Below are 22,889 nucleotides of genomic sequence, written 5' to 3' on the forward strand. Positions count from 1 at the left end.
CTGAAACCTACCAATTACTCTGCCCCCCCGTTCAAAGCCTTACTGAAGGCACAGCTTGTCCAAGAGGCCTTTCCAGACTAAGATCCACTTTTCCTCATCTCCTACTCCCTTCCACATCACCCTGACTAGCTGCCTTTCTTCTCACCTCACCCGTCCCACAGCATTTCTGTATATAGCTGTAATTTTATTTATATTGATGTATTTTTACTTGTATTACTGTCTCCCCCATTTTAGACTGTGAGCTCATTATGGGCAGGGAATGTGTCTGTCTATTGTTTTGTACTCTCCCAAGTGCTTAGGACAGTACTCTGCACACAGTAAGCACCACACAGTAAGTCCTCAAAGACTACAACTGACTTGCCCAAGGTCAATCAGTCAATGGTATTTCTTGAGCAATTACTCTGTGCATATCACCATACCAAGCACTTGTGAAAGTATAGTACATTAGAATTGGTAGACATGCTCTTTGCCCACAAGGAGCTTAGAGTTTAGATGGTAGAGACAGATATTAATATAAAGAAATAAATTACACATATGTATATTAGTGCCATGGGGCTGAAGGTGAGGTGAATATCAAGTGCCTAAAATGTACTGATCCAAGTACACAGATGTTGCAGAAGGGAGAGGGAGTTGGGGAAAAGAGGGCTTAATCAGGGCCTTCCCTGATCTCTAGAAGGGGATGTAACCCTTTGAAGGTGGTAAAGAGTGGTGGTCTGACATATGTGCAAAAGGGAAGGATTTCCAGGCCAAAGGGAGGACATCAGAAAGGGGTCGGAGGTGAGGTCACACAGCAGTTAAGTAGTGGAAAATGAATTAGAGCCCAGAACTCCAGACTCCTAGGCCCACGCTCTTACCACTAGGCCACACTGCTTTCCAAAGCAGTACATAATGGACAGTTTGTATCTAACATGGAACTAAATAAAAAACTGATTGGCTATTTAAATGCCAGTTCATAAGGTCAACAACTGAAGCACTAAGTAGGAAGAATGTTTCAATTTAAATAATAATGTTGGTATTTGTTAAGCGCTTACTATGTGCCGAGCACTGTTCTAAGCGCTGGGGTAGACACAGGGGAATCAGGTTGTCCCACGTGGGGCTCACAGTCTTAATCCCCATTTACAGATGAGGTAACTGAGGCACTGAGAAGTGAAGTGACTTGCCCAAAGTCACACAGCTGACAAGTGGTAGAGCTGGGGTTCGAACCCATGACCTCTGACTCCAAAGCCCGTGCTCTTTCCAGTGAGCCACGCTGCTTCTCTAGCAGCTTCTCTAGCTGCTTCTCTAGCAAACCCAATAGCCTTTGGGTGATATGAAAACCAATTTAGAGGTGGTAGATTTATACCACATTCCAAGAAACTTTGTCTTCCACTTCACCAAAATATATGCTTTTTTTTTTTAAAGGATTGCATTTCACCTTCTGTTTCTACAAGCCTGAATTCTACCTGGTAATTGCAAAATGAACTTTCACAGTGCAGTCAGTGTTTTCTTGTTCTTGCCAGTTGTTCTTATTACAATGACATCAATGGCAGCTTTCCCATTTAATCAAAGGTTTAAAGGGGAGAGCCAGAAACACTTTCATGAACAGATGTTACTTCAAAGGTGACTTGTTTGTACTAAACTGAGAGAAGCTAATGTAAAGGGTATCAACATGGCCATTGATTAGGTAAGTTCTTTGAACGAAGGACTGTATTTCCATTGAAATGCACCTATATTTAAGAAAGGCACATGCCACCAATTTTAATGTTCCTTTAATTAAGCAAGGCACAAATGTTAACATGTAGAATAAAATTCAACCGAAATATTTATGAACCTTTGTGTTTTCTTCGATTTCTGCAGTTGGAGGAAGAGATGTGGGGAGGATTGTCTAGGAAGCCTCACATCAAAACTTACACACACACACACACACACACTTACTTCTCATTGTAAATTCTGTTTCTACCAAACAAGTTCTGAGCTGAGCTACAAGAGGTCCTCACAGATGGAGGAAGTAGATCATTCTACCCAGAGAGCCTAGGGTTTGTTGCTGCCAGTACCGGCTGTCAACAAATAGCTACCTGGTGCAATCTCCAAAGCTCTTCTATGAAGGATGCCAGGGTCCCAACTCTCAATTTGAGAAATTTTCCCCTTGAGTGATCCCAAGTGGCCAGGAACCAAATAGACCTGTTGAAAGAAATTGGCATCCTTGGGAAACATAGTCACTAAAGAAGGAAAAGAATCCCCAGTCAGGCTAGTCACAGCTACTCTTCCTCCAACTATCCAATTAGTTTTTTGCATGTGATGAGCTTCAGCTCATTACCTTCAGTGAACTCACAAACAAAAGGGACTGTACATTTCTAGATGGTGGTGAAGGCTCAGGACCTTGGTCCTCTATAAGTAAGAGGTACCTTAGAAGAAGGAACATTTGGCTTAAGAACTAAAACTTCGAACACCAATTATATTAAGTAGTCTCCAACTATATTGGTCCTTTCAAGGGAAGAAACTTGCTCCGCCAATCTTTGTTGCAGGTTTCCTTTTCACTTCAGGTAGTCTGAGACTTACTAAATCTCACCACTTTTCCATCTCTACAAGCTCAATGAACAATGGCAGATGCAAATGGTTCATGCTGACTTCATTTTCCACAGTGTGCCGATTGATTTTCTCTTGCAGTTCTCGGTGACTCCTGAAGACTCCTGGCGGTTCTGAGGGATTCTTTTAACCTCCTCCAGCTTCGGACATGTCATCCTCTCTCCTTGGACTGCCCTGTAGGTTTCCTGAAAATGCTTTATTTTCAAGTGTAGTTGAGAAGATTAGGATTGAGAAAAAGATTTTGAGGAAGAGTATCTCAGTTATATTTAAGAAAAGAAAAATCAATCAATAGCCAGTGCTAACAGGGATATTGAAAAATAAATACGTTTTGGACTTAAATTTTCAAACAGAAAGCCTGGTGCAGAAAATTACAGTGGTCTTTTTATTTACTAAAAATATTCTGATAATAAAAATTTCAAAATTCTAATTTGAGAACTTTGTGAAACAGCATGTAGTGGAAAGAGCATGAGCCTGCAAGTCAGAGGATCTGGTTTCTGATCCTGACTTCACCATTTGCTTGTTGATTGACCATGGGCAAGTCACTTAACTTCTCTGTGTCTCAGTTTCCTCAACTGTAAAATAGGATTAAATACTTGTTTTTCCTCTGATTTAGCCCCATGTGGGACAAGGTCTGTACCTGGCCTGATTAACTTGTAACTACCCTGGGGCTTAGAAAGAGTGCTTGATCAATTGGTCAATAAATCATATTTATCGAGCACTGTACTAAGAGCTCGGGAAAGTACAATATAACAAAGTTTGTAGACATGTTTCCTGCCCATAGGAGCTTACAGTCTAGAGGAGGGAGCTTATAGTCTAGACACATTTGTTAAGTGCTTGTCAAGACGGAGTTGAGGAAAAGAGGGTTTAATCAGGGCCATATAACAAGTAAGACAAGTGGCAGAATGCTTAAATACCACAGTTAAAGAAAAAACAACATTGTCAAGTTCACCTATCATTTTGGAAAACAGAGCCTACACCTCCATTCAAATATTCCAATTTCTCATGTATTCTAGTGGAAAAAATTAATCCTTATGCCCTGCTTTTACCCAAAAGTTTCATTTTCTGCTCCCGAATGATACTTTCCAAGCATTTAGTACAGTGCTCTGCACACAGCGCTCGATAAATACAAGTGAATGAATGAATTCTCCCCAAGTTTTAGACTCCCCTCCTTCATGCTCTGGAGGCTAAAGTGAAGTGAGTATAGGAGTCTGACAAAATCCCAGGGAACCCCCTCAGAGACTGGGATTTGGAAACTGGGGAACTACTGCCTCTGAAGTTAGCTTGGAGGCAAAATCACCAGAAATTCTGCTGCCTCTCCACTGTGACATCCAGGACCTCTGCTCCTGACATGCCTGGTGCATGCTGAACCACAGGGACTGAAGATGCAGTAGTGTTCCCTTGGGCCTCTCTTTCCACCAGACAGCCAAGCAAAACCACCCTGACTGTCCCACTGCAAAGTATGTTATCAAGCAAGCAGTGACCCAATCTGACTGAGGAATTTAAAATAATTGGGCCCTTTTTGAGTGGCAGACAAAACTGAATATAAGCACAAAGAACATTTGCAGAGGCAGTACAGGGAAATAATAATAATAATGATAATAATGTTGGTATTTGTTAAGCGCTTACTATGTGCTGTTCTAAGCGCTGGGGTAGATACAAGGTAATCAGGTTGTCCCACGTAGGGTTCAAAGTCTCCATCCCCATTTTACAGATGAGGGAACTGAGGCCCAGAGAAGTGAAGTGATTTGCCCAAAGTCACACAGCTGACAGATGGCAGAGCTGGAATTCGAACCCATGACCTCTGACTCCCAAGCCTGGGCTCTTACCACTAAGCCACACTGCTTCTCTACTGGAGTGTAAAAAGTCCACTGGGGAAATTGATACTAGTTCATGAGGTACTGTTTAAGCTAGAAATCATGTCAGTTATTTACAGAGCTACCTGGGGAATTTGTGAGCACACCAGGTATTAAGAAGCAGCATGACATAATGGCTAGAGCATGGGCCTGGGAGTCAGAAGGCCATGGGTTCTAATCCCGGCTCTACTACTTGTTTGCTGTGTGGTCTTGGGCAAGTCACTTCACTTCTCTGTACCCCAGTTACCTCATCTGTAAAACCAGAATTAAGTCTGTGAGCCCTATACAGAACAGGGACTATGTCCAACCCTATTTGCTTGTATCCACCCCAGTGTGTAATACAGTGCCTTGCACACAATAAGTGTTTAACAAATACTATAATTATTATAGTATTAAGTTTTGCAGAAGGAAGAGGGGAAATAATTAAGTATAATGCCAAGGCAGAGGGCTTCAGTAATAGGGAAGATGGTAGTGGTGTCAACTGCAATGAGAAAGTCTGGAAGAGTAGAGGATTGGAGAGGGTACTTCAATTTAAAACACACTGAATTTGAAGGGCTGGTGGGCCATCCAATCAGAGTTGTCCTGGAAGCCAAAGAAAATGCAAAATTGCAGAGATTAAGAGAAGGTTAGGTCTGGTGAGGTAGATTGGGGAATCATCTGCATTCAAGTGGAAAAAGAAGCCATAGAAGCAGACAAATTCACCAAGGAAGTGAATGTGAAGTGAGACCAAGAAGGAAGGGCCGGATAAGCAATAGGGACTTTCAAAAGATTGAAGAGGCTGTGTATGGCTGCAACTTATATCCCCTGCTCCCCAGAATGCACAAGCTTTCACTCAGCATCTAGGTGGAGACGGAGGCCAAGGGGCGTATTCTTGTATTTTAAATCCCCGTGGCCTGCTATGCAAAGGGAATGTCAGGAGCAGAGGTCCTGGATGTGGTGATGGGAAGGCAGCACAAACTGGTTATTTGGCTCGGTATCCTGGTGGACAGAGTTAAGCAACATCACTAAAATTTACCTGGAGAGTTAAAATTAAAATTTCTTCCAAAATACTGACTTGCTTTCAGAGATTCATTTTAGAAAGTGGCCTAAAAATTGCATCAGTTATTCACTAACCTGAGGCAAGGGTTGATTCTTCACCAAGACACTGTCCGCTTTCTGTTGCTGCTGCTGCTCTAGCTGAAATGAGCAATAGAGATAATGCAGAAAGGAACATTCTTCCAATAAGAAATGCTGAAACAATGGGAGAGCCTCATTCCAAAATAATGGCTCAGAAAGAGCTACTGATCTGTGCTTCTTCTTCACTTCTGCCATCACTTCTTTAAACTTAACTTCTTCTCTCCCTGAAATTGGTTTCTGTAACTCAAGGAAAATGAATTCATTGGATTTGGCTGCAAAAAGAAAAAGAAAGTGGTTTATTAATAATAGCTTTCTCACATTCCACAGGTTCTCTCCCTCCTACTTTACGTCCTGGTTTCCTATAAGCCAGCCCACATATAAAAACTCTTCACCATTGGCTTTAAAGCACTCATTCACCTTGCCCTTCCCCTACCTCACCTCTCTACTTTCCTGCTACAACCCAGCCCACAGACTTTGTTTCTCTAATGCTAACCTTCTCACTGTGCCTCGATCTTGTCTATTTCGCCGCTGACCTCTCGCCCACCTCCTGCCTCTGGCCTGAAATGCTCTCCCTCTTCATATTGGGCAGATAACTGCTCTCCTCCACTTCAAAGCCTTAATGAAGACCCAGCTCCTCCAACAAGTCTTCCCTGGATAAACCCTCCTCTCCTCTTCTCCTACTCCCTTCTGCATCACCTTGACTTGCTCCCTTCATTCATCCTCCCTCCCAGCCTTACAGAATATATGTGTATATCTGTAATTTATTTATTCATTTATTTTTGTATATTAATATCTGTCTCCCCCTCTAGACCGTGAGATCATTGTGGACAGAGAATGTGTCTGTTTGTTGTTGTATTGTCCTCTCCCAAGCACTTAATACAGTGCTTTGCACACCGTAAGCGCTCAATAGATATGATTGAATGAAATGAATGAATTATTGCTCTAGTGCCAACCTATTCACTGTACCTCATTCTCATCTCTCTTACCACTGACCCATTATATCATTGTATTACATAGTTGTTCTGTACTCTCCCAAGTGCTTAGCATGGTGCTCTGCACACAGTGAGTGATCAATAAATGTGACTGACTGATTAAGGAGTAATGTGATTGGGTCATGTGCCCATTTTAACAAGAAACAGTCCCATCCAGGTAATGACAAGGAAAACCCAAAGACCAACTACTCCCACCTCTCAAGATAACATTTTAACAATAGCCATTTTCCATAATTTTGCCATCGCCCCATTAGAAGATTTCTCTCTCTGTATCTCCATGCCTCCTCAAAGATAAACACTAAGTCCCCTTGACTATTTTGTCTGATTCTGAATTTGATACCTGTTGCAAAGTGCTGAAGTCAAAGCAGAATGGCTCCTGGGATAGCAGAGGACCCACTTTCTGCCTATGAACACACCTGAAAATTTATTCACTTCACATTCAGTCAAGTGCTGGCTCAGATCCTTCCCCAATATCAGAACTGGAACTGAGAGGAGTCTAAGGACTTAACTGCCCTCCTTAGCTCCACACACCTCCATTTTGCCTTTCTACACCCTTTTCCTCTTCCCAACTTTAACTAGGCAGCACCATCATACAAGTGAGCTGTAGAGATAAACCCATTTGTATTTCATAATGTTGTTTAAAATTGTTTTGAAAAATGCTTTCTGAAATTATCCAGAGGGAATTGGAGTCTGCAGGGAGACTCGGTTTCTGGTCAATAGTTTTAAAAAAAAGTTAATCTTTGTTATTCATATTTGTTGTAAGAATTGCTGAGTTTTTCCCCATGTACCCTGACTATAATGTAAACTCCTGAAAGGTCAAGTGTCATGTCTTTTCCACAAAAGCCAGATTATTCAATCTCCCCGCACATCATCTCTGCATGGCTGAAAGTGGGGATGGTGATATTACTGTGTAGGGAAATCTTATCTAGTACCCTGACTCTAAAGAAAGTATTCTTCAAATAACATTCTGAGTGACTAACAGGCAGTATTATCTCCCCTGAGGGTGATGCCTTTTCTTTTGTGTGTGTTGGAAGCTTGGGGTCCAACTTCAAAGACTTGGGACTTCAAAGGGGCAAGACTTCTAGAGGCAGTACCATTCATTCATTCATAAACCACCAGTCCCCAGTGGGGGAAACCGAGGTACTGCCCAATGCTAGGGCCCAGTAAGGCACAGAGAGTCACCATCTGAGCCATGGAGGCTAGAGGAGGATACTTAACTGGAGGCAAGAAAATCCTCCTGGAGCCACCTCTAGGGTGCTTAGACAAGAACAAGGGACAAGCAGGGACAGGAAGTGAAGCCTTGATCTTGGCTTCACTTCCCTGTCCCCACTGGGCTCCAATGGTGGAGCTGTCTAAGTACAGCTGCTCTTCCTGATCCAAAGGCTATAGGGACAAGGCCAATGGAGCTACCAATCTTAATTTCCACATGAATAAATTTAAAATGATACATATAACTGTATTATGTAAAAATAAAAGTGTTTCTTCCTGACAATTAAATAGACACCTTCAGTAGAAAAAGTGATTTTTCTTTGCCTTTAAAACAGATCAGATCTACTGGAAAACAAGGTAAAATCAAAGTCATTTGTTTTAGAGGTTTGACTTTTTCCACAATGTGACATGCTATCCTTTTTATCAATGGCTTTCTGACATAAGCACATTTTTAGAGAGTTTTAGAAACCTGTCAAACATATAGCCTCATTCTAGGACGAGGGTGAAAAAGGCATTCTGATATTTTAAACAAAGTCTTATTATTTTCATTCTTTTACTCCTGACAAATTTTCAAAAGAACCCTCTAAAAGTTAACAATCATACTGCACTTACATGGCTGGCTTAAAACATTATATCCAAGTTGGGTTTCAATTTCTTTTACATAGTCTGAAGTTGTCCAGAGGAAAATGACAGTGTTATTAGTTTTGCAGTGAGGATGATTCTTATTTTTCCACAGCCCAAATTTCTTTAGATGAATGGTATCCACGGATAAAGAAACATTCTTACCCAAGGCCACTACAGGAAATAGAAAATAGAGCAAATATTTGAACTCAATGCTATAGAACATAAAAACTCAAGTTTTTTTATTTCGCACACTGAGAGAACCAGCCATATTTAAGGTATATTTTACTGAACTACCAACCTTGTCTAAAAGACATGATGATACCACTGAAATCCCTCTAGACTGTAAACTCGTTGTGGGCAGATAATGGAGCTACCAACTGTTATATTGTACTCTCCCAAGTCCTTAGTACAGTTTTCTGCATATGGTAAGCACTTAATAAATACCACTGATTGACTGAAATGAGAAAAAGGCCAACCAAAGCTATGAAGAGCAACAGATTCATATTTATACTTCTCCCTTAACTCAAGTTTCCTTTCAATGTGATTTGGAAAGGAAAATGGGTGAAATCTCTTAGAAGAGAAAATGATTTAGACGGTGGGATTTCTGACAAGGAACTATTGTCTCATAAGATAAAGGTGAGCTGAATCTGAGCCACATTTGACTGAGAAAATTAAGTTGTTTGGGTGGTGTAGTAGCAACATTTCTCCATTTAACAGTCCAGTCAACTACAGGGTTCCTGATGAATCATAGTCAGCAGAACAACAGAGTACATTCTATAGTCCAGGCAAGGCCTGGTGGGGAGAAAGCTGGACAGAGGGAGGTATACTACACAAAGCCACATTAACAGTTGTAGTAGCAGATGAGATAGGATAAAATGCCTTTATGAATAACCAAGACACTTTTCTTTTCAACATGCAGCTTAACCTGTTTTTGTTGAAATTCAACTTCATTTCAACACTTCTTTTTCCTTTCCCCAATAGCCACAAAACAATTGACTTTTAGTTCTCCTTGTCTGCCAAAATAACTTTTACTGTTTTGTGGACTTCAATCATATCTTTCAACATGATATGAAGGACCCCTCTTATTTATTTTGTATTTGACACATTCCCCTTTATCCCTCATCTTGGCAAATCTCTGATTTTCAATGTTTGTCTCCCATATTAATTAGACTGTAGGCTCCTTGCGGGCAAGGGATGTATCATTTGATTATTCTTTTCTTCCCAAATGCAAAGTATAGTGTTCTTCTCTTTAACTACTTTTCTGATTCTGCTAACCTCCATGATTTTTTTTGATAGTCAATGATTTATTTAGACAAGAGTCTAATGGAAAAATTAATCAAACAATCCACTAATGGTATTTGTTGACTGCTTACTGTGTGCAGAACATTGCAGTAAATGCTTGGAAAAGTACAATATACCTGAGTTGGTAGACATGATCCCTGGCCACAAGGAGCTTACAGTCTACAGGGGGAGATAGACTTTACAGTAGATTAAGGATAAGGGAAATAGCAGAGTATTAGTACTCTATAAATACTCTGTACATAAGTACTGTGGGGCTGGGATGAGTATCCAAGTACTTAAGGGGTACACAACCAATTTCATTGTCAACACAGAAAGAACAGCAGTTAAGGAAAATATAGGGCTTAGTCTGGGAAGGCCTCTTTAAACATCCACTCACAAACTAGATATGCCTTTCCCAGCCTCTTCTCCCTATGCTAATCCAAAAAGGACCAACTCTTGAGATCCTTGGAGAGCCCATGTGATATAAATCCTAAATGTAACTCAAAAGAAAAATGTTTGTTGAATAGATGCACTTTACAATCTTCCCCTATCATTAATTTTCCCTACAAGACATCTGCTGTGGAAAAGATTTCCTTTTCAGAAATTTTCTATAAGAAGTTAACTTCACATGGTCCCTGGAAAATCATCTCACTGAGAATATTTCAGTATGCTGAGACTAACTTAAAAGTCAAGGAATCTGAAATTGTTAAAGTCTACCAGGAAATTTAAATTAAAAAAAGTGCTTGCAAGGGGGTTGTGTTACTCAAAATGTTTTCAAAAGAAAATGAAGACATTGCTCAAGATCACAGTGAAATAGAGAGACCATAAAGGGATTATAAACTTACCTTGAAATGGAATCTGAATGTTTTTTGTAGTGAACTTAAAGAAAAATTAAAGAGCAAAGATTAGTCACGTCACTTAAATACTTAATATTATTTTTAAGTAGAAATTTGTTTCTGGAGCCTATACTCCAAGTCCTAAGCCCCCTAAACCTCAATGGCTGAAAGAAAATGCTTAAAGTAAAAGATTTTAGCTTCATGAAAAAAAGGTTAAGTAATAATTATAATAATAATGTTGGTATTTGTTAAGCCCTTACTATGTGCCAAGCACTGTTCTAAGCACTGGGGTAGATACAAGGTAGTCAGGTTGTCCCACAGGGGGCCCACAGTTTCATCCCCATTTTACAGAGAAGGTCAGTGAGGCACAGAGAAGTTAAGTGACTTGACCAAGATCACACAGCTGACAAATGGCAGAGTCAGGATTTGAATCCACAACCTCTGACTCCCAAGCCCGTGCTCTTTCCAATAAGCCATGCTGCTCTTTACACATTTGTAAAATTAGTAACTTTTCACAAATACTCAGACAATACTGATAAATGGTAAATGACAGAAAACTACAGTGAGCATCTATTTTTACAATAACCACTTCTATTTATGATGATCTCCTACTATATCCAAGCCCATGCACTTAGATTCTCTAATGCCTACCTATGGACTGTGCATTAATCAAATCTTTCTCACTGCTGACCGCTTGCCTACATCCTTCCTCTGGCCTGGAACACCTTTCTCCTTCTTAGCTGATAGGCTACCACTCTCATGAATCAATCGATCGATCAATGGTGTTTATTGAGCGCTTACTATGTGCAGAGCACTGTACTAAACACTTGGGAGAGTAGAGTACAACAGAATTATAGCACATTCTCTCCCCATAACAAGCTTACAGTCTAGAATTTTAGAAGCTTACACCTTCGAAAGCCTCCTAAAATCACATCTCTTTCAAAATGCCTTGACTCATTTCCCCTATTCATCCTTCCTTCTGCAACACCTGTGCACTTGAGAAATTTGATATTCACCCCAGCACACAGCACTTATGTACATATTCTTGCACTCTGCCATTTCCCCTTCCGGTAATTCATTTTAATGTCTGTCTCTCCTGCTGAGCAGCGATCTCCTTGTGGGCAGGGATCTTCTCTACCAACTTTACTCTATTGTACTCTCCCAAATGCTTAATATGCCCTGCACATAGTACTCATTAAATAAATAACACTGATTAACTAATTGATTGACTGGTCACCTCGGCATGAGCAGTGGAGGAATCCCAGCCAAAGGGAACTTGGGGAAGGAAAGGCAGGAAAGATAATTGAAGCTGGGCTGTTAGAACCAACCTTTCCCTGGACCCTCTACTACATGTACATCCTACAGTTCAGCAGACTGTAAGTTCCTCTGGGTCAGGGATCATGTCTACTTCTTCTCTTGTACTAGCCTAAGTGCTTAGTACAGCGCTCATACAGAAAGCTTTACCATTAAATGAGCAATTGATTATTTTCTTTGAAAATGTGAATGGTTGTATTATGACCTCCCAACCTTCTGCTTCTCCCCACTCCAGTCCATACTTTGCTGCCTGGATCATATTTCTGCAAAAACATTCAAGACATGTCACCTGCCTCCTCAAAAATCTCCACTGGTTGCCTATCCACCTCTGTATCAAACAAAAACTCCTCATCACTGGGTTTAAAGCAGTCCATCACCTTGCCCCCTCCTACTTCACCTCACTTCTCCCCTTCTACATCCCAGCCCACACACCTCACTCCTCTGGTGCTAACTCTCTCCCTGTGCCTCAATCTTGCCTGTCTCACTGCTGACCCCTGGTCCAGGTCCTGCCTCTTGCCTGGAACTCCCTCCCTCCTCAAATCCATCAGACAATTACTCTCCTCTCCTTCAGAGCCTTACTGAAGGCACATCTGCTCCAAGAGGCCTTCCCAGACAAGGCCCCACTTTTCCTCATATCCCACTCCCTTCTGTATCGCCCTGACTTGCTCCCTTTGCTCTTCCCCCCTCTCCCTGCTCCACAGCACTTATGTCTATATCTGTTATTTATTTATGCTGATGCCTGTTTATTTGTATTAATGTCTGTCTTCCTGCCTCTAGACTGTATGCTCATTGTGGGCAGGGATTGTCACTCTACACTGCTGTATTGTACTTTCCCAAGTACTTAGTACAGTGCTCTGCACACAGTAAGCGCTTAATAAATATGACTGAACAAATAAATGAAAGGTACTTTTCCTATAGGCTTACATGTAATTAGTTAGAATCCAGTCCCAACATGACAGCTGTGTCCTACAAGTAAACAGAAGTTGCTTTGTAAATCTCTCTCCCACCCCAGCTATCCTTTCCTGCCTCCCCCCCACGTCTGCTCTGAGTGGCTTTCCTAACTACCTTGGTCCTGTCCTCCCCTGCCCCCTCAGTCTGATCCCCCTGAAGTATGCTTTCTTCATTTGAGATTTAACCATAGCACTAAATTACTGCTGCGGTCATCCCACCAGATCCTCCTGCCTCTGGCCTGGATTGTCCTCCCTATTCATAACTGATAGACAATCACTCTTCCCATCTTCAGAGCTTTATTAAAAGCACATCTCCTCCAAGAGGCCTGCCCCAACTAGGCCCTCAATTCCTCTTCTCCCACTACCTTCTGCACTGCCTCTGAACTTAGATTTACACCCTTTATTCACCCCTCTCTCAGCCCCACAGCACTTGCATACATATCCATAATTTATTTATTTATATTAATGTCAGTCTCCCCCTCTGGACTGTAAGCTCTTTGTAGGCACGGAACTTGTCTACAACTCTTCTATATACCAAGCCCTCAGTACAGTGCTCTGTAAAGTAACATTACATGAGTGATGTGGTTTAACTGACAAGTGTACGATGTAAGACGATATCAAACAAGCAACCACACAGCATTTTTCATCTGTCAGAAAGTAAGCATGCCAGGCATTCAAAGGCAAGATTTCAAGCTCCTTGTGAGCAGGGATTGTGTCTACGATTGTATTGTACTCTCCCAAGTGCTTAGTACAGCACCCTGCACTCAGGAACTGCTCAATAAATGTCATTGATTGACTGAAGGAGCTAATTCTAAAGCTTTTCTTTTGGTTAAAATAGGCCTCACTACTCCACTGAAGCCCCAGTCTTCCAGCATTTTCTTAGTTCTCTCAATTATATTTGTGAAATGAAATACTCATTTCACTTGAATAGCCTCATCCAAGTATAGCACCAGCCACGGCAACCAGGAGAAGATTGTTGAAAAGCTCTCATTGACCAGGAATGTGCAATTGCATACTATTTGACACATGTCCCCATAAAGTACAGCAAAACTGCAGTTCAGAGGAAGATGGTAACAGTCATTGTGAGCTACCTAGCAAGGGTGAGGTAGCCTCAAATGACAGCCAAAAATTCTTCCTTGTGGTAAAGAGATACAAATATCATGTCCTCTTTTTTAAGGGAAGCAGCATGGAAGAAGCACCGGGCTGGGAGTCAGAGGACATGGGCTCTAATCCCGGCTTTGCTGCATGTCTGCTGTGTGACCTTGGGCAATTCACCTCACTTCTCTATGTCTCAATTACTTCATCTGTAAAATAGCAATTAAAACTGTGAGGCCCATGTGGGACAGGGACTGTAGGCAACCTGATTATCTTGTATCTACCCCAGTGCTAAGAATGGTACATAGTAAGCACTTAAGAAATACTATTACTATTATTATTATTATTAAGATCATTATTACTGATTTTATGTCATAAGAGCTTGTACTGAATTTACAAATAAGAACAAAAAACCAGTCCATTTCCTCACAGAGGCACTGCTATTAAAATGAATGAAATTAGTTTTCTGTTTTATAGAAAAAATATTTCTGTAAAACAGAAAAAGAACATTAATTTCATTCATTAATTATCATTTTTATTATTATTACTATTGTATTTGTTAAAAGCTTTCTATGTGTCAAGCACTGTTCAAAGCACTGGGATAGACACAAGTTAATCAGGTTGGATGCACTCCCTTTACCACATGGGACTTTACAGTCTAAGTAGGAGGGGAACAGACAAGGTTTCCCCATTTTACGGTTGAAGAAACAGAGACACCAAGAAGTTAAGTGACTTGCCCAGGGTCACCTAGTGAGACACCTGGCAGACCTGGGATTAGAACTCAGGTCCTCTGACTCCCAGGCCTGTGTTCTTTCCACTAGGCCACGATGTTTCTTAGATAAATTATTACTTGAACTGGTTAAAAAAAATTGGTTTTCAACACACAAAGCTTGTTTATTCTCAACCAAGAATAAAAGATTATTTCTTAATCTCCATGCACCCCTTTCTCTTTCATGCCCAGCACTCTACATTTTCCACCTTCCACATTATTTTATTTGTTGTAGTATTTAGAAAATGTTGCCTCTTTAAAGTTAGCTCTGTAGAAAATCTTTATTTCTTTGGAGCAATGGTGCTGGGTAAACATCATAAGCAAATCTTATTTTACTAAGTAAATGTATTTCTGGAATGCTTGAGAAATTTGAATTGTTCATTAGCCCTATCGCCTAAGGTTATCTTTACATGATCCCCATTTTAAGATGACGTTTATAAAACTTATGAAAATACAGGTATGCTACATTCCACTTTCATTCATTCATTCAATAGTATTTATTGAGCGCTTACTATGTGCAGAGCACTGTACTAAGCGCTTGGAATGAACAAGTCGGCAACAGATAGAGACAGTCCCTGCCGTTTGACGGGCTTACAGTCTAATCGGGGGAGATTCTTCTTCTTTCCACTTCTTTCTACTGTCAACTTAGACCCCATACTGGCTTAAGAAGGCCTAGAGTCAATTTAGGCCAAGCCTAAAAAAAACAATCTGGGAAATCAAGCTTTCACTTCTGCTGGTTCTTTGGGCCAAGCTCAGTAGCCTTCTGATGCTACTCTGGAAGCATCCCCAAGGGAAGGACCCCTTGGGGGAGGGGACTCTCTGGAAATTGCTGTGCTTCAGCGATGGCCCCCGATCCGGCAGCTTGGGAAACTATTACCTATGTGAGACCATCTAGAGACAAAGCATATCAATACCTTTGTCCAGGCAGATTACAATGCCAATCACACCCATGCTGGATTCAGATGCTGCAGTTTCGGCCTCACTGCAGGCCGGGAAGACCTTGAATTTTAGGCCTGAACAGGGCTCAGTTATCAGCTTCACTAAGGCATCTAACTTTCAAGATTTACAGTTTATAAAGAAATCTAATTTCTGAGATATCTGAAAATTACTTTGAAAAAGGCACTAAAGTTATATCAACACCCCTTCAAATTCCCTTTCAAATCTGTAGGTTAAAATGTTAATTACAGTCACATACTATTCCCACAACATTCTTACATGGATCCTTTAGAAAATTAATCTTTATGCTGTTTTCTGAAATAATTGGTAAATCTTAGTCAGTGGAACAACACTCTCAATTTATTTACCTTCACACGATCTCTTGATGTTCCTTTTATCCTACCAATAAAAACAGAGGAAAACACGATACCCAGAAATGGTTCCATCACTTTGGCATATGCCCTTCCCAAAATGTGTCTTTTTCAGATCTTATGAAAGACTGCCCAGGTGAAATCTACAAAAGAAAGAGCAGAAAATTCACATTGCACCAAATAGAATCTCTCTTTAAATTCTGGAAAAAAAAGACAAAAACATATTTTCAAGTATACTTTCAGTATTAAGCTCTAAGAAACTAATTTGTGAATTAGTCAAAGAATCACTCAGATGTGGAATCTATGTTCTGAACTGGTGAGGGAAATGTCAAACTTCCACTTCTGGTGAGTTCTTACCCCTATAAATTAATCTGTTTATTTTTTATGGTATGTGTTAAGTGTTTACTATGTTCCAGGCACTGAGATACGTGCTGGGGTAGATACAAGTCAATCAGGTTGGACACAGTCCTTGTCCCACATAGGGCTCACAGTCTTTATCCTCATTTTACAGATGAGGTAACTGAGACACAGAGGAGTTAAGTGATTTGCCCAAGGTCACTGCAGACAAGTGATAAGCCGGAATTAGAACCCAAGCCCTCCTGACTCCCAGGTCCGTGCTCTATCCAGGGCTCTAACCACTATCCATGCTCCTTCTCTTACCCCCAATTCCTCCCAACCCCAAAACCAAACCAAAACAAACAAAAAAACAGCTCTTGAAAGTACATTTGTCAATTAAACATATATAATCAGATTTAATATCTTGTCTATTCAGGTTTAGTGTGGGATGAACAAAAGTACTGAGCCTTCACTGACCATACAGTCCAGCTAGCGGGTTGGAGAAACGCTATCTATATACAGGTTACTTAATGTCTTGATTCTTAATAACCTTTACTGCATGTGTTGTCCAACAACATCTGATATTACCACCTATGGAGTTAGGTACTACTCTCAAGATTATCTTTAATCTTCCCAGATTATTGCTCCCAGGCAGGGCAACCCTATTCTTAAAGGTAGCATGTTCAAAGGCTTGATTAACTGCTGCTGTCTCCCAGCTTTCCTTGATACAGGTCACATGGATTTTGGTTGGATTTCTAGAAGTCTCTGATGAGTAGTGATAGTAGTAAAAGTCAAGTAAAGGAATCCAAAGCCTGACTGTAAAAGGACAAGAAGAAAGTTTGGGGCAAGAAAGGCAGCAGGTGCAAACAATCCATTCCAGGACTCAAGATAGGAATGGAAAAAGGGAGCAGTAAGAAATACAGAAGTGGAATCTGGAAACAGCGAGACTGACTGGAAAGAGCAGTGGCCTGGGAGTCCAAAGACCTCAGTTCTAACCCAGGCTCCGCCACTTGTCTGCTGCATGACCTTACTTAAGTCATTTAACTTATCTGTGTCCCAGTTACCTCATCTGTGAAACGGGGATTACGACTGTGGGACAGGGACTGTGTTCAACCCACATCTTGCACCTACACCAGTGCTTAGCACAGTGCCTGGCATATAACACTTAAGAAATACCATTAAAAAAGGGAAGGCAGTAAATAATAGCGACTAGGAGTGGTAGAGGATAGTAAAGATGTGAGAAACAAAGGAGGGGAGAGAATTGAGGGGGTGAGGTGGGAGGGAGAATTGTATTGAGGAGGGAAAATCAGGACTTTTCAACCGAGAGCAGCAGCAAAGATGGTATTTGTTAAGCGCTTACTATGTGAAGAGCACTGTTCTAAGCGCTGGGGTAGACACAGGGGAATCAGGTTGTCCCACGTGGGGCTCACAGCCTTAATCCCCATTTTACAGATGAGGGAACTGAGGCACAGAGAAGTTAAGATGGAGTCGAAGGCTGAGAGACAAGTCTTGGAGACAATGAGGATGAGTGAGCAGGCTAGAAACAGGATGAAGGGAAGCTTAATCACAACGGAGGGAGGGGTCCACAAGATACAATGGAACGCAGTTAGGGATTGGGGGGTGGAGGGGGAGCGACTGAGAACAAGGAATGAGGCTACATGGGATTGGTAAAATGTGTCAGAAGGCAGTTTTGGGGGGTGGGAAGAACAGGGATGGGGAAGACAGAGTGAGCCAGGAACAGGATGAAGAGAAGCTTGCTCAAAATGGAGGGAAGGTTCCACAAGACACTACGGAATACAGCTGAAGGGTGGAAGGGGGGCGACTGAGCAAGACGAGGAACGAAGCTACAGGGGATTGTTAAGAGGTGTCAGAAGGCGTTTTGGGGGGCTGGGAAGTTTTTTGGGGGTGGAGGGAAGAACAGGGATGTGGAAAAAAGACGGGAGGAGGGAGGGAGAGAGCTGGCCAGGGACAGGATGAAGAGAAGCTTGCTCAAAATGGAGGGAGGGTTCCAGGAGACACCGTGGAATGCAGCTGAAGGATGGAAGGGCTGGGGGGTTTTTGGGGGGTGGAGTGAAGAACAGGGATGTGGAGAAAAGAGGGGAGAAGGAAGGGAGAGAGGGGGCCAGGAACAGGATGAAGAGAAGCTTGCTCAAAATGGAGGGAGGGTTCCAGGAGACACCGTGGAATGCAGCTGAGGGATGGAAGGGCTGGGGGGTTTTTGGGGGGTGGAGTGAAGAACAGGGATGTGGAGAAAAGAGGGGAGAAGGAAGGGAGAGAGCGGGCCAGGAACAGGATGAAGAGAAGCTTGCTCAAAATGGAGGGAGGGTTCCAGGAGACACCGTGGAATGCAGCTGAGGGATGGAAGGGCTGGGGGGTTTTTGGGGGGTGGAGTGAAGAACAGGGATGTGGAGAAAAGAGGGGAGAAGGAAGGGAGAGAGCGGGCCAGGAACAGGATGAAGAGAAGCTTGCTCAAAATGGAGGGAGGGTTCCAGGAGACACCGTGGAATGCAGCTGAGGGATGGAAGGGCTGGGGGGTTTTTGCGGGGTGGAGTGAAGAACAGGGATGTGGAGAAAAGAGGGGAGAAGGAAGGGAGAGAGCGGGCCAGGAACAGGATGAAGAGAAGCTTGCTCAAAATGGAGGGAGGGTTTCAGAAGACACCATGGAATGCAGCTGGGGCACAGAAGGGGGGCAATTGAGCAGGATGAGGAACGAGACTACAAGGGGTTGTTAAGAGGTGTCACAAGGCAGTTTTGGGGGGGATGGGAGGCTTTTGGGGGGTTGAGGGAAGAATAGGGATGTGGAGAAAAGAGGAGAGGAAGGGAGAGGGTGTGAGGACAAACCTTCCAGATCAAGACTCTCCTTCGCTTTGGCATTCAAACCACTAACTGCCACGGCCTCACCAATATTCTAAACGAACTTCTGTTCCTTTAAAGAAGGGAGAGGCGGGGCTAATCACCAAGTACCGCCAGAGTAGTAAGCCTGGGCTTTGGGTCACATGATCACATAGGTCACATGGATTTAAGTTGGATTTCTAGGGGCTTCGTAAGAGTGGTAAGATTGGAGTAAGGGAATCCAAAGCCTGATTGTAATAGGGCGAGAAGAGATTTGGGGAGTCTGGAGTGGGGCAGCACTGACCAGAATAAGCACCCTCTTAGTGCCGCATGAAGCTGGCCCGAAAAAGATGCAGCACAGGTCTCCCCCACAGGTCTCCCCTCAGTTGATTCCCCTACTGCTGCATGATATGCCCATGTATGCCTGACCTCTTTCTAGAACAGGCCACATTTCCAATGATATAAAATTAAGGATTGAATGGAATTGGCTCACATATCACTACCACAAGATGGTGCCCTATTGAGCGCAGGCCAACATTCAGACGTGCACTGCCCAGACAATCAGTCAACATTACTGAGCACTAACTGTGTGCTGAGCACTAACCATGTGCTGAGCACTGTACTAAGTACTTGGGAGAGTACAGTATTACAGAGTTGGTAGATACATTCCCTGCTTACAACGGCTGTACAGTCTAAAGGGACAGAGGCCAAGCAATCAAGAGAGTACAATATAGCAGAGTTAGCTTTTACTCTCCTAAGTGCTTAGTAGATGTTCTACACCCAGAAAAACATTCACTAAATACAACTGACTGATTGATTAACAAATACCATAAAAAATTGTTTTGCCAGGCCTATACAACAGCTGTTGCCACCATCTTGCTTTAGTCTGCCCCTGTCCCCATTCTCAAGCTGGAAAGGGGAAGGGTGGTACATTTTTATGGTATTTGGTGAGCACGCAGGGGAGGGAGCGACTGAGGAGAATGAGGATTTAGGCTACAAGGGATTGGTATGAAGTATCAGAAGGAGTTTGGGGGGCTGGGAGATTTTTTTGGAGGTAGAGGGAAGAACAGGGATGTCGAGAAAAGAGGGGAGGGGGAAGGGAGAGAGCGGGCCAGGCACAGGATGAAGAGAAACTTGCTCAAAATGGAGGGAGGGTTCCACAAAACACCATGGAATGCAGCTGGGGGACGATGCACTGAATTCTGTGCTGGGGTAAACACAGCTAATCAGGTTGGACATAGTCTATGTCCCACATGGTGCTCACAGTATTAATCCCCATTTTGCAGATGAGGAAACTGAGCCAGAGAGAAGTTAAGTGACTTGGCCAAGGTCACACAGCAGACAAGTGTCTCGGGCTGTAGGCTAGTAGAGTTCATCCTCAACCTGTTCCTGATGCTCTCGCTTCTCTCCTCACCACCAAGGATGGTGAAAGCCAAACCTCTCACCTGATGATATGTCTTCCCGGCTGTCCCCCTCCTGGAGATGGCTTCATCTCTTCCCCTGCTCCCCAGTTCATAGGGAAGAGGGTGGAGTCGGCCTGCTCCTCACCATCAGCCACTCGATGTCACTCTCCCTCTCTTCTTTTGAGTCTCACACTATCCACCACCACAGCTACTAATTACTAATTACTCTTACTTTTCTTGCCTTCCTGTTCTCTCTCAGTTCTCCCATTTTAATCCACCATGTGAATGTCAACCTCCACATTAACAATTCCATTGATTCCACTAATCCCTCTTCTCCTGTGATGACCCCGCCATCTCAACTCAGTAGCTCAACCAGCATGGACTCATGCTTGACCTAATCATCTCCAAACAATGAGTCATCTTTTATGGCACCACCTCTGCCTTGCTAATTCATGATCACCACTTTCTAACCTGCCACCTCACCCACACCCCCGACCCCCACTCCCCACCTCATATTGTGACTTATAATTATTATAGTATTTGTTAAACACTTACTCTGTGCCAAGTATTGAAGTCTAGACTTCCCTCTACTATCCCAAACAGTCAGTCAGCAGTATTTATTGTGCACTTCCTTAGCACTGTACTAAGCACTTCGGGGGGGTACAATATAACAATAAACAGACATATTGCCTGCACACAAGGAGCTTACAGTATGGAGAGGGAGACAGACATTAATGTAAATAAATAAATTACAGATATGTACATAAGTGCTGTGGGGCTGGGAGGGGGGACGAATAAAGGGAGCAAGTCAGGGTGATGCAGAAGGGAGAGGGATAAGAGGAAAAGAGGGCTTAGTTGGGGAAGGCCTCTTGGAGGAGATAGACCTTCAGTTAGGCTTTGAAGGAGTGCACAGTCATTGTCTGTCGGATATGAGGAGGAAGGGCATTCCAGGCCAGAGGCAGGACGTGGATGAGAGGTCAGCGGCAAGACAGACAAGATCGAGATAAGTGAGAAGGTTAACATTTAGATGAACAAAGTGAGGAGGCTGGGTTGTAGTATGAGAGCAGAGAGGTGAGGTAGGAGGGGGCAAGATGAGCAGAGAGGTGAGGTAGGAGGGGGCAAGATGATTGAGTTTTAAAGCCAATGGTGAAGAATTTCTGTTTGATGCAGAAGTGGATGGGCAACCGTTGGAGGTCCTTCAAGAGAGCGAAAACATGGCCTGAATGTTTTTGAAGAAAAATGATCTGTGCAGCCGAGTGAAGTATGGACTGGAGTGGGGAGAGACAGGAGGATGGGAGGTCAGCAAAAGAGGCTGATGCAGTAATCACAGCAGGTTAGGATAAACGATTGGATTAACGTGGTAACAGTTTGGATCGAGAGGAAAGGGAGGATTTAGACATGTTGTGAAGGTCAATCACCTCACCTGGACTCCCTCCCACTCCTCCCATTCCTAGATGCAAAAGTACCTGCCCTTCACTCCACCCTCTCCACCAACTTTGCGTTGCCGGGCTCTCAGGCCTAACCCGTCGCTACTCTGGCTCCTCCCATCGCCAGCCCAGGATTCCTGTTCCAGTGCATTTCCTCCACTCTAGCACTCAAGGTAGTGGTGCAGCTTTTCTTGGTAATTTCTGAGTTTATTGCTAAGTGTTACTTTGGTCCTACATCTACACCTTGGAGGACCTATGAAATAGCTGTTCTATATGGTAAACTGTGGTTGCTGTTACCATTCTGCCAGTTCTTTTAGAGATTTCGGAGTCTTAAAGACCCTGAGAAAAAGGCAACTGAAAACTCGAAGGGGTAAACAACTCTAAAGCACAGGAGATAAATTACCAGGAATGGCTACAAGATAGGAGCAGAGTTTACTCAAGTGGAATATTTTGAAAGGATTCAAAACATAGAGGGTTTTTTTAAGCTTTAGGGGTAATTAAGGCAAATTTTCTGGCAGAGGTAATTGGGGCAACAGAAAGTTTTGAAGTTTAATATTGGGCCTCTACCGAATTAGAATGAGTGAGCTCACTTTGACAACTGAAATCGTTTTGGCCATCTGAACCTGTTGATGCCTTCCCCTACTAGGTCCTCGTTTCCTCTTCTCCCAGTCCCATCTGTGTCACCCTAGCACTTAGATTTGCACCCTTTATTCACCCCTCCCTCAGCCTCACAGCATTTATGTACATATCTGAAATCTATTTATATTAATGTTTATCTTCCACTCTAGAATGCAAGCTTGTTGTGGGCAGGAAACGTACCTACCAACTCTGTTATAATGTACTCTCCCAAACATTTAGTACAGTGTTCTTTACCCAGTAAGTCCTCAATAAATACCAGTGATTGGTCGATTGATTGAATGCAGTGTAAAAGAACTCGGACAATGGAGGAAACTAGTCTTCAAGCACAGTGAGATGTCTGA

The 22,889-nt window shown here is 42.7% G+C and overlaps 1 protein-coding gene across 3 annotated transcripts; it reads right to left on the minus strand.

Annotated features, from left to right (window-relative positions):
• Nucleotides 1-1,731: 1,731 nt before the first annotated feature.
• On the minus strand, nt 1,732-19,163 carry LOC103170049 (sentrin-specific protease 7-like). Of its 3 annotated transcripts, XR_485939.3 has the most exons (7): nt 19,089-19,161; nt 15,909-16,054; nt 10,486-10,519; nt 8,348-8,530; nt 5,532-5,806; nt 2,539-2,759; nt 1,732-2,160 (listed from the first exon to the last, which is right to left on the minus strand). XR_485939.3 is itself a non-coding variant. In XM_007666412.3 (6 exons), exons 2-6 carry the CDS (start codon nt 15,984-15,986, stop codon nt 2,598-2,600), a joined length of 732 nt encoding a protein of 243 aa, XP_007664602.1. In that variant the 5' UTR covers nt 15,987-16,054; nt 19,089-19,161; the 3' UTR covers nt 1,733-2,597. The 3 variants fall into 3 exon arrangements, 1 of the variants encoding a protein (XP_007664602.1); XM_007666412.3 differs by having other exon boundaries at nt 1,733-2,759; XR_005661011.1 differs by lacking the exon at nt 10,486-10,519 and having other exon boundaries at nt 1,733-2,759; nt 19,089-19,163.
• Nucleotides 19,164-22,889: the final 3,726 nt, after the last annotated feature.

The sequence above is a fragment of the Ornithorhynchus anatinus genome, chromosome 17, assembly GCF_004115215.2.
Source record: "Ornithorhynchus anatinus isolate Pmale09 chromosome 17, mOrnAna1.pri.v4, whole genome shotgun sequence".
NCBI lineage: Eukaryota > Metazoa > Chordata > Mammalia > Monotremata > Ornithorhynchidae > Ornithorhynchus > Ornithorhynchus anatinus.

Coding starts and splice junctions, on each gene's coding strand:
- LOC103170049 (XM_007666412.3), bottom strand. CDS start 15,986: ATGGAACCATTTCTGGGTATCGTGTTTTCCTCTGTTTTTATTGGTAGG. Junction 5,807..8,347: donor TAATGTTTTAAGCCAGCCAT/GTAAGTGCAGTA, acceptor TTCTTTTTGCAG/CCAAATCCAATGAATTCATT. Junction 2,760..5,531: donor AGAATCAACCCTTGCCTCAG/GTTAGTGAATAA, acceptor TTGAAAATAAAG/CATTTTCAGGAAACCTACAG.